General features: G+C 31.3%; 1 protein-coding gene across 1 annotated transcript in view; it reads right to left on the reverse strand.

Moving 5' to 3' along the window:
• LOC109093529 (PDZ domain-containing RING finger protein 4-like) overlaps positions 1-15,007 on the reverse strand; it is a 40,092-nt gene that overhangs the window by 13,442 nt on the left and 11,643 nt on the right. The window contains exons 2-3 of the mRNA XM_042752787.1: positions 7,476-7,729; positions 2,360-2,565 (exon numbers count right to left, since the gene is read on the reverse strand). Of these exons, the coding sequence (XP_042608721.1) occupies positions 2,360-2,565; positions 7,476-7,729 (460 nt within the window). The remainder of the gene's footprint in view (positions 1-2,359; positions 2,566-7,475; positions 7,730-15,007) is intronic.

The raw sequence follows: 15,007 nt of genomic DNA on the forward strand, positions 1-15,007 counted from the left end.
GATTTACAAGTTTGTTTTAAAACTTGTTTTAAAAGTTACATGTTTTATATATTTTAGATAAAAACAATAATTTTGACAAAAAAAAAATCATTGAGGCCATTTTTATGTTCAAAAAAATATATTTTTTTAATTGCCTCCTTTTAAGGTTGAAAGTTAGAGTTAAATCATATTTCATGTTGTTAATATTTCATAGAAAGAGGAAAAATCCTGAAACTAGAAATGCGGCTGAAAATCATCTCTTCCCATTTCTCAGTTTCCAGCACGTCAAACACTGATCAGCGCTCTTCTGAGGAAATCAGTCTGTTTACTATGCACAAAACTGATGTTTATTTTGTAAATAAGTTTGTAATAATGTTAATGAGCATTAATTTATTCAGTGGCTCAGGCGGCCGCTGTGAATCCCACGATACGGATGAAACATTCATGCAGTGTTTCAGTGAGGAAAAACTGGAGAATCATTGACAACACGAGCTCAATAAATCAAACAAACACTCAGATCAGTCATTTCTTCAGGTTCAGCAAATGAAGCTCAAACAGTGTGTTTGAGAGTCAGACGATCCATATTTCATCTGCAGAAGAGCAGAAACACACTATAACAGTAATGAAAACAGCACTTGCAACGACAGTAATGAAAATGGCAATTTACTTTAAAAAAAAATTTATTTATTTAATTTATTTATTTATGTGTATTTTTTTTTGGTGCAAGATTTAAATTAAACAATTTTGGTTTTGTTTATAAATTTACTTTAAACATTTCTATTTATGTATTTATTTATTTATTTATGTGTAATTTTTGGCTCTAGATTTAAATTAAACGATTAAATACGATTTAAATGTTTTAATTTTTATTTATTTATATTGGTGTAATGTTTTGTGTTTAATTCACTGTAAACTACTTTTTTTTCTTTTTTTTTTTCTGGTGTAAGACTTACTTTAAACAAAGAAACAACATATAAATAAGATTTTCACTCAAATATTGCTAGAATATTTCAGAAATAATGATAAAGAAACAGCAAGTATCAGACTGAATTCAATGTGAAATATTAAAGCAGAAAGACTGAAATAGTATTTTCTTGTATAACATGTTTTTGGGGTCACCTAGGAGTCAGAGGATCCATATTTCATCTGCAGACATCCAGCGGCTGAATAATTACATGCCTCACAGAAAAGCCTTGCATTCGTACATTCGAAAGAATCAAACCTGCTCCTTCCCACAATGCCTCTGGCCTAAATCCAGAGTCACTTCAGCGTGAGTTTATCATCATCCACAGCTCATCTATGCTTGTGACGCTCCAGAGAAAGATGATGAGATCATCATCCGTCAGCGATAAACGTGACAGTCATCAAAACCGCTCGTTACACAAGACTCATTAAACACACGCTTCTCAATCTCGATTCTGATTGGATTGGCAGCATTCTGGATTGCATTAACAGTTTAATGAAAAATTTAATTCTTACTTGGTATTTTCATCTTGTTTTCCAGTACAAATATATCTGAACATTCTCAAATCAACATACATTTACTGGAGAAGCAAAACAAATCAAAATGAATTGAGTTTACGCTCAAAACTAAAACAGACACCTTCCAGTGGTCTCAGAAAACTAACCTTGCATGGACAGATATCTGTTCTGGTTTTGAACAAAACTCACTCATTTAATGCATTTTTCAGAGTTGCTTGTGAAGTCAATGTATGTTGATATTTCTCCTGGAAAACAAACAATACAGTGTTTTCTGTCTTTCTCTCTTCTTTCTGCAGTGTCATTAAACATCGGTGTCTTTTATCACACTGCTTCTGAAACATTTATCAAATGCTGCTACTTGTTACAGAATGTACGTTCAAAAGTAACATTTCCATAATGTTTGAAAAATTATTAATGGAATGATCCCTTAATGCTTGCATAACCAAGAATTTTTTTTTTAAAACACACACACATAAAAAAAAAAAAACACGTTTTGAACATTCAGAGAACATTCAGAAATAACGTTTTCATCACATGATAAAATATAAAAATTTCTTAAAACACATTTTTGCTCTCTCATCTTAAATTACGTTCTCAAAATATTACCACAGAAACATTATGTATACAACAGTTATTTCTATAATTATGTTATTTCCCTGAAACGTTTTAGTTGGACAGCTATGTAGCAATGTTTTTTAAATGTTACAAGTTGCTTCGGAATGTTCAGAGAAGCATTTATATGTAACGCTCGCATAATGTTTGCTAAATTCTAAAATGGAATGTTCCTTTAACATTCACATAACCAAAAAAAAAAAAAGGTAAAAACTGGACATTTTGAATGTTCAAAGAATAATGTTGGCTGTGTTCTCAGCACATGTTTTTGTCAGCCGGGATCAGCCTAACGCTGTATCTTCAGTGTATCTGCCATCAAACTGGGATTTCCAGGTCAAAGGGCGCTGTGTGTATAAATGGTGTGTTACTGATAAACGGAGGAAGCTCACCTCGTACTCAAAGTCATCGGTCCTCTCGGCGTCCGCTGCCATGTTGGAGAGATACTCGCTGCCCTCCAAGTATTCCTGATCCATCGTGTGCAGAGAGAGACAGCTGAGCAGAGCACAAACACAGATCTCATTAACTTCATCTGAGAGACACACAGTGAAGCTGACAGCGATGTGTGTTTGTGTCAGCAGTCTGCTATATATCCACCACAAGAAGAAAAAAGACACGCAGCAGACACTGTTTCTCACACTTCTGAGTACTGTGTGATAAAAACCTGCAACTGTGACAACAAAAGTCAGAAATGTGAGAGAAAAAGTCTCAATTACCTTTATTTATTAATGTTTACCCTTCGAGGAAACTAAAAAACTGTCCCTGAAAGGCAGAATTCTGAGTTTATGTCTTGCAGTTTTGACCTTTTTCTCATAATTGTGTGTTTGAATCTTGCAATTCTGAGTTTATATCTCAGACTTTTCTCAGAATTGTGAAAAAAAAAAAGAGTCAGAATTGTGAGATAAAAAGTCACAATTACCTTTCTTATTTCATGGCGGAATCAAAAAAAAAATCCAAATTGCAAAATTAAAACTCAGAATTGCGTGAAAAAAGTCTAAATTGTTAGATAAAAAGTTAAAAAGTAAATGTAAAAGATTAAAAGTATAAAATACTTTAGCTTCCATATCTGTACTTTTATAAAGAACTCCATTAAAAGCTTCAGAATTTCATCATAGATCAGCATCTGCAGCAAACGGCATGCTTTTTGCTCAGTTTGAGTCTCTGAATAAAACTGAGCTGTTTTTCCTTCATATTCTTATTATATCGGATTATATGAGTCTAATATTGTACAATACTCAACATAAAACACATGCAAACTGAAGTCTCAGAAAAGAGTGCAACCATGTCTCTCAACTGACTTTGATATCAGCGTGTCGTTAAGCTAATGACGTGATACAACACACAAATACTGAGTGACGTTTTCAATACCTTACTAATTTAATTGATATTTCTGGCAGAACATTCATTTGTATTTTTTATCAATGGTTTTCTTGCTTCATCTGCCATTTTGGATGGATTTTTCTTTTCTTTTTACAAAGTTAGTCAACGCATTCTGGAACTGTCTTCATCTGTGGAGTCTGTTATAACTCTAGTCTGACTGTTTTCAACTCGAGTGTTTCATCATGTGAATGTTTTTACACTGATTCATCCCAGCAAACAAAAATATGTGACCCTGTAGCACAAAAGCAGTCTTAAGTCTCTGGGGTATATTTGTAGCAATAGACAACAATACATTGTATGGGTCAAAATTTTATGCCAAAAATCATTAGGATATTAAGTAAAGATCATGTTCCATGAAGATATTTTGTACATTTGCTACTGTAAATATATCAAAACTTAATTTTTGATTAGTAATATGCATTGCTAAGAACTTCATTTGAACAACTTTAAAGATGATTTTCTCAATATTTAGATTTTTTTGCTCCCTCAGATTCCAGATTTTCAAATAGTTGTATCTCAGTTAAATATTGTCCTCCTAACAAACCACACATCAATGGAGAGATTATTTATTCAGCTTTAAAAAAATTGACCCTGATGACTGGTTTAGTGCTCCAGGGTCACATATGTTCTAAGAACATTGTGATAACGTTTCCATTAGGTTATGAATGGGAAACATTCCATGCCTGTTCCATGAATGCTACATAAATATCATTTTTGTGCTGTTTTATGAATTCCCAGCAAAAACAACTATATCATGAGATACACTAATAAAATGCTACAAGATGTCTCATTGCACAATATGAGGTTTTGGAGCTCTCTGTATTTGCTCAGGAAGAGCGACGGCGTCACATGTGCAGAAGGCTGGTGAAGAACGAGTGCAGAGACTGCAGATGTCAGCCGATGGAGACACAAACACACATCATGCATCTTCAGTAGAGATGAGAATTGAATTGTGCGACAGAAGAAATGAAGCTCCTGTCGTGTGCGGCTGCTCAGAGTCTAATTCATCTCTATAAATCTCGTCTGCTGTCCTCTGCGTGACTCGCGTGTCTGTGTTTTCTTGCGGTTGTGCTGAAATGTAATCTGTGCTTGTGCACACAGCTGATGGTGGTTCATTAGCATGCACTAGCATCTCAGATCTGGTTTCTCTGGTACAGTCAGGTGGGTTTATGATCTGCGGCTTATGGTTTGTTGACTATAAAGCGAGCTGAACACTGATGATGCTGAACCAGCCTGATCACGACTGCATTCAGATCCACTGGAAGAGAAGTGAAAATGATGGGATGAGCAATTTACTGAACTGTACAAAGGAATTTAACACAGGTGATGCATTCTGGGAAACTAAGTGTTCTTCCATTCCAATACAAAAATGTTAATTTATTAAATATGAATAAACTAAATATATATGGGTGAGTTTTCAATCATCTATCTATCTATCTATCTATCTATCTATCTATCTATCTATCTATCTATCTATCTATCTATCTATCTATCTATCTATCTATCTATCTATCCAATTCATCCATCCATCCATCTATCTATCTAATTCATCCATCCATCCATCTATCTATCTATCCAATTTATCCATCCATCCATCTATCCAATTCATCCATCCATCCATCCATCCATCCATCCATCTACCTATACAATTCATCCATTCATCCATCCATCCATTCATTCATCCATCCATCCATCTATCTATCCAATTTATCCATCCATCCATCTATCCAATTCATCCATCCATTCATCCATCCATCTATCTATCTATTCAATTCATCCATCCATCCATCTATCTATCTAATTCATCCATCCATCCATCTATCTATCTATCCAATTTATCCATCCATCCATCTATCCAATTCATCCATCCATCCATCCATCCATCCATCTACCTATACAATTCATCCATTCATCCAATTCATCCATCCATTCATCCATCCATCCATCTATCTATCTATTCAATTCATCCATTCATCCATTCATCCATCCATCCATCCAAATGGCAATCAGTCCATAAGGGTGAGATTACTGTATATTATTCCTTTATAATTCATACTTCTAGGCACTATTACAACAGTAACATTCACAGAGAATCCCTGAACGCTTTTGTCTGGAAGAACAAAGGAATTCAAAAAGTCCACATCAGCACACGACGCACCAAAGGGAATTTAGAAACAAAACGCGGATCTTGAGTGGGTGACAAATTTTAGACTATGAATTATCAATGGGCCATTATGCGGCATTAATTACCTCCCTAACCCCCACTCTGCGCCTCAGACGCTTTCAATTAACTTCCCAGCATCCACTGCAGCCGCCCCTGTGTCTCCTGAGGAGAAACCCAGATACTCCTCATACTAAACTTCATCTCCTTTCTCCTGACAGACCAACTCCACAACAAGAAAGAGAGAATTATGAAAGATTCCAGAAAACGAGCATCGTTTTCGAGGAAACCTCATGTTGCCTTATGAAAATATTCTTATTGTTACTCATACCTGAATGTTCTATGAAACATTTTGTAACCTTTAAATAACATTCTAATCACAAGAAAACTGGACATTTTAACATTCTCAGAATACGAAAAATAAACCTTCAAATAATATTTTTGGTGAAAAACAACATTAGTACAATGCTGTCAAACACTTTTGTAACTTTTAAATAACATTCTTATTATGACAAGAATAATGAACACTTTAAATAATGTCATATTTTGGGTGAAAATAAAGAAACATTTTTGTAACCTTTAAATAATATTGTTACCATGACAAGAAAACTAGACTTTTTAACATTTGTAGAATATTAAAAAATAAACATTCAAATAATGCTATATTTTGGGTGGAAAAGTTAGCAGAGCATTGAAGAAATGTTTTTGTAACCTTTAAATAACGTTTTTAATCATGATGTGAAAACTGGACATTTTAACAATTGTAGAATATGATAAAAAATTAATGTTGAAAAAAAATTATATTTTGGGTGAAAAAGTTACAGTAGTAGAATGCTGTTGTAACCTTTAAGTGACCTTCTAATAACAACAGGAAAACTGGACATTTCAATGTTCTAGGAATATGAAAATAAATGTTCAAATAACGCTATAATTTGGGTGAAAATAAAGTTGGTGCAATGTCAAAATAAACATTTCTGAACCTTTAAATAAGACTGCAATCATGACAAGAAAATTGGAAATTTCAGCGTTTCAGAAACATTTCAAAACAACGTTCCCACAACGTTTTCAGAATCAGAAAGAGCTTTACTGTTTACACACACTAGTACTTTGTCTTGGTGTCAGCAGCTTCCAGTAGGTGTGTGCGATATTGACAAAAAAAGAATAGCTCGATATTTTCTGGGATTTTATCGATAACAATAATTAGACTATATTTCGCTCAGTGTGTTATTGCACTGTCTCCTAAAGTTTTTGATATTCTTCATATTCTGTGTGGTGGTCAGTTCACACTGATAGAAATTAATCTTCAATAAGTTTAAATTGATTTTTACCTTTTATGGGCATTTTTACCTTTATAAAGCCATTTTTCTAAAAGTGTCAATTTTTCTACAGTATCAATAAAATTAATTTTTGCACTGCAGAAGAAACACAGAAGCTGCATCTGAAGAGGCATTTAGATGTATTTACAAACTGTTTAATGCAGGACATGTAACCTGCAGTTACTAATAAATAAATTTTTTTATATGTTAAACATAAAACACTAAATACTGATAAAATAAAAATACGTTAAATGTGAAATTAAAACCACCAATAGGTGGCAGCAAGCCACTGTTAATAAGTGAGTCATTGCAATTGAACCAAATCATTTAAATGGTTGATTCATTTAGGAACGAATCACCGTCATGTTCCTCAGAGAGGCAAAACAGTGCTGTGGCTGTGTTTTAAACCATTTTTTGTTGGCGAAATAAAGCAAAAATAGATAATACGGTGTCTAAACCAATCAGTATCACGTATGTAATCATGGTAATTTTTAAATGGACAGACATAAGCTAGCTATATTCTCTAAGCTGAATGTGTTGGCGCTCACCTGTCGGACAGGAGGAAGGGGCAGATGTCCGGCACCGGCGGCGTGGCGGGACGCAGTTTGGCCAAAGCCATGATGTGCTCGAAGGTGATCTCTGTCTGCGTGCACACGTCCACCAGCTGGACGTCCTGCGCTGACCCTTGACCCCGGGGCCGAGGGGTCCGCCGGAGCACCTGCACCACGATGGGGTCTTTAGCGCTGCGTAAAGCCTCCGCCGCCTCCTCATGACTGGCTCTCGACAGATCCCTCCCGTTCACCTGAAACAGACCTTACTCAATGACTTCAATGCTAACAACTCAAACATACTCAGAATAAGGGCTGCAAAGCAATAAGTCACGATTAATCGATTCAAAATTAAATATTATGTTTTCATACTATATGTGTGTATATACATATAGTGTATATACATATATATATTTATATATACATATAGTATGTAAACATAAACTTTTATTTTGAATGGATTAATCACGACTAATCGCTTTGCAGCCGTACTCAGAATTCACATTTTGCTCACTATGAATGTAGAAAAGAGCGAGAACATCCTGTTAAACATCTCCTTTTGTGTTCCTTAAAAGAAAGGAAGCCTTACAGGTTTAAATCCTAAATTTAGGATTGATGAATTGGTATCAGATTTCCATGCATTTGGATCTCACCATTTTAACAAAGTAATAACCCTAATGACATCCATATTTGTCATTCATAAAAAAAAACAGGTCAGATTTCTGCACTCAAAAAAGCAAAATATAGTTCAATTATTTAAATGCATTTTATTTCATTTAAATAATCATAATTTTTGAAATGCATTTATGAAATTGCTTGGAAATCAGCATATCTGTTCATTAAGAAAACAATTACATTTATTCAGTTGAAATTTTAGTATCATTGAAATACAATTTTTATTCATATTTTTGTTATTTTTAGATGTTTTTTTATTTAAATGTATTTTTTATTGTTTAATTTTGATACACATTCAGTTTATTTGTACTATTGCAGAAATCTGAGCGTGTCTATTCATCAGTAATCTGTAATTAAATGCTCATGATTGAACTGAGCAGATTGAGTCTCACAGGACACTGATTGGCTATTAATGACACACATTACATGAGAAACGCTTCAGAGTCTCGTTCTGCTGTGTGTCTGAGTAAATCACACACGATTTCTTCATTCTCCCTGCGTCTGGATCATCAGAGTGAAGAAATACTGTTTGATGATGAGAGTCTGAGCTACTTCATCTACTGAACCAACCAAGGGAGTGAGAGTGGGCGGGGCTATCTGCCTGACTGACCAATGACAGACAGGGGTGTGTTCAGGAAACATGACTGAAAATCGTCTTTTAACATTTCTCCTCTGATGTATTAAAATAACTAAAGCTAGAAATGAAATAAAAATAAATAAAAACTAAAGACATATGAATAATAATAATAAATTCACAAAAAATAAAAACAACTACATTTATTTCTCATTTTCATTTAGTTTTTACTTAATTTACTAAAATGACTAAAACTAAAACTGAAATAAAATTAATTAAAACTTTGCACATTCAAAAAAAGACAAAAAAATACAAATATTAAAACTGTAATTAATTAAACTAATTAACTAATTAAATATATTAATAAAAAACTATTATAGCATCTGAATGACTAAAATAAAAAAAATAAAATAAAAAAATTGTCATTGAGACTCTTGTTTGCATAAGTAAACATTTATTTTTCAAGTTTTAATTACCATAATGTGAAAAATGTAAAATTATAAAATCAAAGTTAACTAAATAAATACCTTAGATAAATATAAATATAAAATATGCTATAAATAAATAAATAAATAATAGCAATTAAATTATTGGTTGTATATTTTAACATAATGTAGTGTTTTTGTGCATCTCCCTGACGGACCAATGACAAAGTTCAGGACACATGACTGAAAGCAGCTTTAATTTCCATCTGCCAGTGCAGAAATTATACAATTCACCTTTAAATGTAAAAATCTATAATAATTTAGCACACCAAAAAAATCCCCTTGAAACCTGTATATATATATATATATCAGAGAAAGTCTTGGTAAAGCAGCTTTCTGAATAATGGAGGAAACACAAGTGTTTCTTCAACACTTTAAATTCCCGGTGAAGACGAGACGCTGTTTGACGTGATGTAATATTGATGCGTTCATCAGATTCACTGCTGGAGCGATCGAGCCAGGGTTTGCTGACTGAATGTGAATGAAGCGTGTTTGTTCTGCATATGTACAGACGAGGAGAAGCTTCCTTTAGCTCAGTAACCGGCCTGTCGAGTGAACAATCATCACCAAACAGTCCAGTGAATCTCACCATTCAGAGTCTAACACAGTCAAACCAACACGAGCCGCGTATATACTGCTGATCCAGTGAAGCACACGAACCTGAAATAACATCACTCACAGCAAACAGATGAAACCAAGTCCTGATGTGAACTAGACTACCATCTGATCAGACACAGACACGTGATTTGAGGAATCCTTCGTGTCTGGATCTCTTATAAAGGAGTGTTTCCACTCGAATGAAGGTGAGAGCTGAGAAAGTGACTCTTGTGGCAGTACAGATATCTTCAGAGACTTAGTTAAGATGATGATTTCTCATTTTCATTTATTGCTTGATGTACTAAAATAATGCAAAACTAAAACTGAAATAAAAATTAACCATATTTAGACATATTAATATATATATATATATATATATATATAATATATATATATATATATATATAATAAAAATGGCAAAAACAAAGTTACTTAAACTTTAGAATTAAAATGAAAACAGAAAATACTAAATAAATTAAAAAATAATAATAATAATATAGGCATATTTATTATAAAAAATGACTAAACTTTTAACTAAAATAAAAACAGACAAAATTAAAATGAAAACAGAAAATATAAAACAGAAAACTAAAAAAACTAAAATATAAATGAATAAAAATAATGTAGACACTTAAAAAAAACTGAAATTAATAAAATTGACAAAAACAACTAATTACTAAAACTTGAACTAAAATGAAAATGAAAACAGAAAATACAAACCTATAAAAATAAAATAACAAAAAAGAGACTAAAAACAATATAGACATTTAAAAAATAAAAAATAATAAAAATGACAAAAACAAAATTACTAAAGCTTAAAATAGAAAATATATATATTAAATATTAAAAAAAAAATCTATAGGCATATAAAAAAAAACAATAAATTGACTAAAACTTTATAAATAAATGAAAATAAAAAATAAAATAGATATTCCTAAAACAATAATAGTAAGTCACAGTGTCTCAGTGCTGTTTGCCGGTGGTTTCTGTACACTTCTGTTTGGGCAGAGGATCTGAGTGCTGGAGCAGAGGCGGGAACACAAAGGATCATGGGTAGATAAATGACCTCATGACGAGCTGAGAGAGAAACACCAGCAGATCCGAGGCGTAGCGGCGACTCTCTCAATGAAAGAAGGACAGAGGAAGAAAGAGGAGGATGGAGGAGTTTCCATCGTATTGAGAGCCAGATGGAGCAATTAATCCCAGTGGAGGATGAGAATATGAATTACTCCGTTAGCATCCACAGACATTCACGATGCTTCAGAGCTAATGCAGTGCAGATGGAGAAGGTCAGACCTGAGCCCTCTTCCTCAGAAACCATCATCAGAGCAGATACACAGCTGAACTCAGCTCAGAGAAACACACAGACCACAGATCGTTCAGAGCTTTTCATGTTAAAGTTAATATAAAAATAAAGAAGAAACATAGCATTATATAATAACTGTAATAACAAGAATAACAAAAATATATACATACAACTATATATATATTAACCCTTTATAATGCATTTATGACCAGGATTATCTGCTGTTGTTTTCCGCTGTAACAAACATTTTGAACACATTATCTCCATTCTTTAATAGTTCATCTACAGTAACCTACCTTTAAGGATTATATTAACTGACACTGATCATATGAACATTCACAGCACACTTCACATCCATTATGAGATGGATTCCCCCATGAACATGAACATCCAGTGCAGTTTGCCTCTTACAGAGGCCAGAGCCACGAGGCTGCTATTCAAGGGTTTCTGCTTTTGTCAAAGCCATCAGCCCACATTACTTCAACTAATTGTTTTTAAAAACATATTTTTTTTTTCCTGGTCAATTAAGTGCATCATGTGGGTATTTGAGGTGAATATTTTCTATGCACATTTTTTCTTTGTGTATATGTGTGTGTGTGTGTGTGTGTGTGTGTGTGTGTGTGTGTGTGTGTGTGTGTGTGTGTTTTGTATCAATCACACAATTAATACTACAAAATGGCAGAGAATAGTGCATACAACCGATTAAAAGTACAAAAGTCAAATAAATAAAATAAAAACACATTAAAATTAATATATAATTCTGTTAAAATAAGTAAATTAAATAATAAATTTTAAAATAAAATAAGTAAATAAAACATTAAAATAATGGAATTATAAATAGCTACTCCAATTTTACTAAATTAAGCAAATTGATTAATTACATTTCAAAAATAAAAATAAAAATAAAAAATAAAACAATAAAACTGATTAAAAAAAGAAAAAATTAAATTTTAAATAAAGAAACAAACAAACAAATAACGATGAGTACATAATTGTACTAAAATAAGTAAACAAATTAATTAAATTGAAAATAAATAAAAATAAAAAAGTAAATGATGAAACAGATTACAATAAAACAATAATTAAAAATTATTATAAAAAATACATATAAATAAATAAACCTGAATAAATAAATTAAATAAATAGTACACTATTAAATGAAAAGGGTATGAATTGGCATGCATTTAGTCTTGTTCCTTTGTTCATTTGCTTAGTTTCAATTTTTGTTTTGTGTTTCAAAGCAAAGTTTGTAATGTTGTACAAACATTTCATTTTGTAGCTGGCTGGTTTGGTTCACGCATTATAACTCTTGAGCGAAGGCTTATTAAAACCCCTCTGGGAGAAATGAATGCAGCGGAGCTGAAAAACTGGACAACACTGTCACACTTTACTGAACTCTCCTGAAGAAACTCACCGCTGTTCGTCAGGACATTACCTGATGCTTGACTTAAACACCACTAATAAAAGAGAGGCTTCATTTCCCATAATCACCTGCTGCATGCGGCTGTGAAGCCCTGAGGTGAGAGAAACCGTGCTCCATTAAAGACAAGTCACATTAATGGCCTGCAGCCCAAACAAACCTTTAAACACGTCCTCCGTCTCTCTATGTCTCCATCTGTCTTTAATTCAGTGTCTGACTGAACGTCTGTCTTCATAACGTCTCTCCTCACGCATTAAACCAGAGAGAAACTCAGTGACTTAAGGGTTAAATCTGCCCTGAAACACTGCTATATATAACTGGGGTTTCAGTCTGGGGTCCTGGGAGCCTCAGGGGCCGCAGACGAGTGGAAAAGCTTAAAAACAGTCAAAAGAAAAAAGAGAGAAAAAAAAAATAAAAATAAATTAAAAAAGATACTAAAGTAAATAATACAATTATATTAAATATCAATCATATTGATTATTTTAAACAAACATAAATACAGTCAAAGTATTAAATAAATAATAAATACAATAATACAAAATAAAATTATTTAAAATTATTAAATATAAAAAATATTTAAGTAAATAATAAATAAATACTAACATATATAAAAAATTGATAAATAAATAATGAAAACGGTATTAAAATATCAAATGCTGAAAGATACAATTACATAAAAATAATTAAATAATTAAAACCACATTAAAACAACAAATTCTACACATAAAATTATACTTGAAATATATCTTTAAAACTGTTTTGAATTTAGGACTGTGCATTTAATCAAATTCGATTGTCAATCTTTCAATCTGTAAGCAGGAGATGGACATTTACTACTAATCACAGACCCGGCTTTACTGACTGGCTTTATATATATATATTAGGGGTGGAACAGTACACAAATGTCACGATTCAATACGATTTTGGTACAACAGAAAAAAAAATCTAAATCAGATAAAATATAAAAATGTGTTACCAAGGCAACATTTCTAATTTTTATGTTTTAGCTGAAATACTTCATTTCAGTTAACATTTATTTTTTTCAAGTACCAATTTTTTATGGTGTTAGTTTTTGTTAATAATTTGAATACAATTTTATTTTTAAATATATATATTTTTTTTACTTTAATTTTAGTTAAAGTTTTAGACATTTTGTTTTTGTGGTTTTTTATTATATATTATAATTTTGTAAAGGTCTAGTTTTATTTAACTAAAAATATATTTAAAAATAATTGTCAGTCAACATATTTTGTTTCAAGTAACGAAAATGATTTTAGTTAATATTTTAATTAGTTTTTATTTTTAATATTTCCTTTTTCACTTTTTGTTTTCTTTTTTTTGTTTATTCTCCTATTTTGTTTTTTTATTTTTTAAAGTATTTAGTTTTATTTATTTCAGTACTTCAAATTATTTTAAAACTTCAAGTTATGTAACTTTGGCAACTGTAGCTTAATTCTATTTAACTTATCTCTAATAACCCTGTCACTGAATCAATGATACAAAGAAACGAATCAGTGTGAATGACTCTCTGAAGACTGGTCCTGACAGCAGCTGTTACTCTGTTTCAGAAGCGGATGAAAGATCATCATGATTAACAGCATAAACTACTGCAGTGTATTAAAGTCTCTGTGTGACATGAACTCACATCATGACTGTTCACACCACACCTGCACAGAGACGTGATGCAACGCACTGAAATCATCCTGAATCAACAAAGACCCATCTAATTCTGTGAAAAAAATTATAGTTATTATAATTATGTGTAGAATTTTAGGCTGTTCGGAAAGTACTTCTATTGAAGTAAAGTACTGTTACAGTATATGTATTTAAATCTAATTTCATTTTAATCATTTTTTATTTATTTTTATTTTAAGAAAAATGTTATTTATTAAAATATTCTAATCAAATATATTTATTTAAATCAAGTTATTTTAATCAAACATACTAGTCATATTTTATTTATTTACTTTAATCAAATGCATTTATCTTATTTCATTTTCTTATTTAAACAAATTTATTTATATAAAATTTTATTAATTTATACAAATCAAACTGTTAATTTATTTCTAAATTAAATGTTCTTTTTGTAATACATTTTCATTTATATATTCAAGTTTTTTTAAAACAATATTTTATTTATTTATATACTGTAAATCAAATTATATTATTTATTTTAATACCTTTTGTTATTTAATTAAATTAAATTTATATTTATAATTTGTTCCACTTTAATTTTAATTGAAGTCTTAATCATGTCTTTTTTCATTTTTGTTAGTTTATTTATAGATTCTGTATCGCGTGTGTGTGTTTCAGTTTATTTATTTTTAGTTATTTTAGTACTTCAAGTTAAACTAAACAAAAGTGAGAAATGTTGCCTTGGACACTTGCAAAATATTTTATTTATTTTTATTTATATATTTCAATAACATTTACATAAATCAAATTATTATTATTATTATACATTTTGTTATTTAT

The sequence above is a fragment of the Cyprinus carpio genome, chromosome B25 (assembly GCF_018340385.1).
Source record: "Cyprinus carpio isolate SPL01 chromosome B25, ASM1834038v1, whole genome shotgun sequence".
Lineage (NCBI taxonomy): Eukaryota > Metazoa > Chordata > Actinopteri > Cypriniformes > Cyprinidae > Cyprinus > Cyprinus carpio.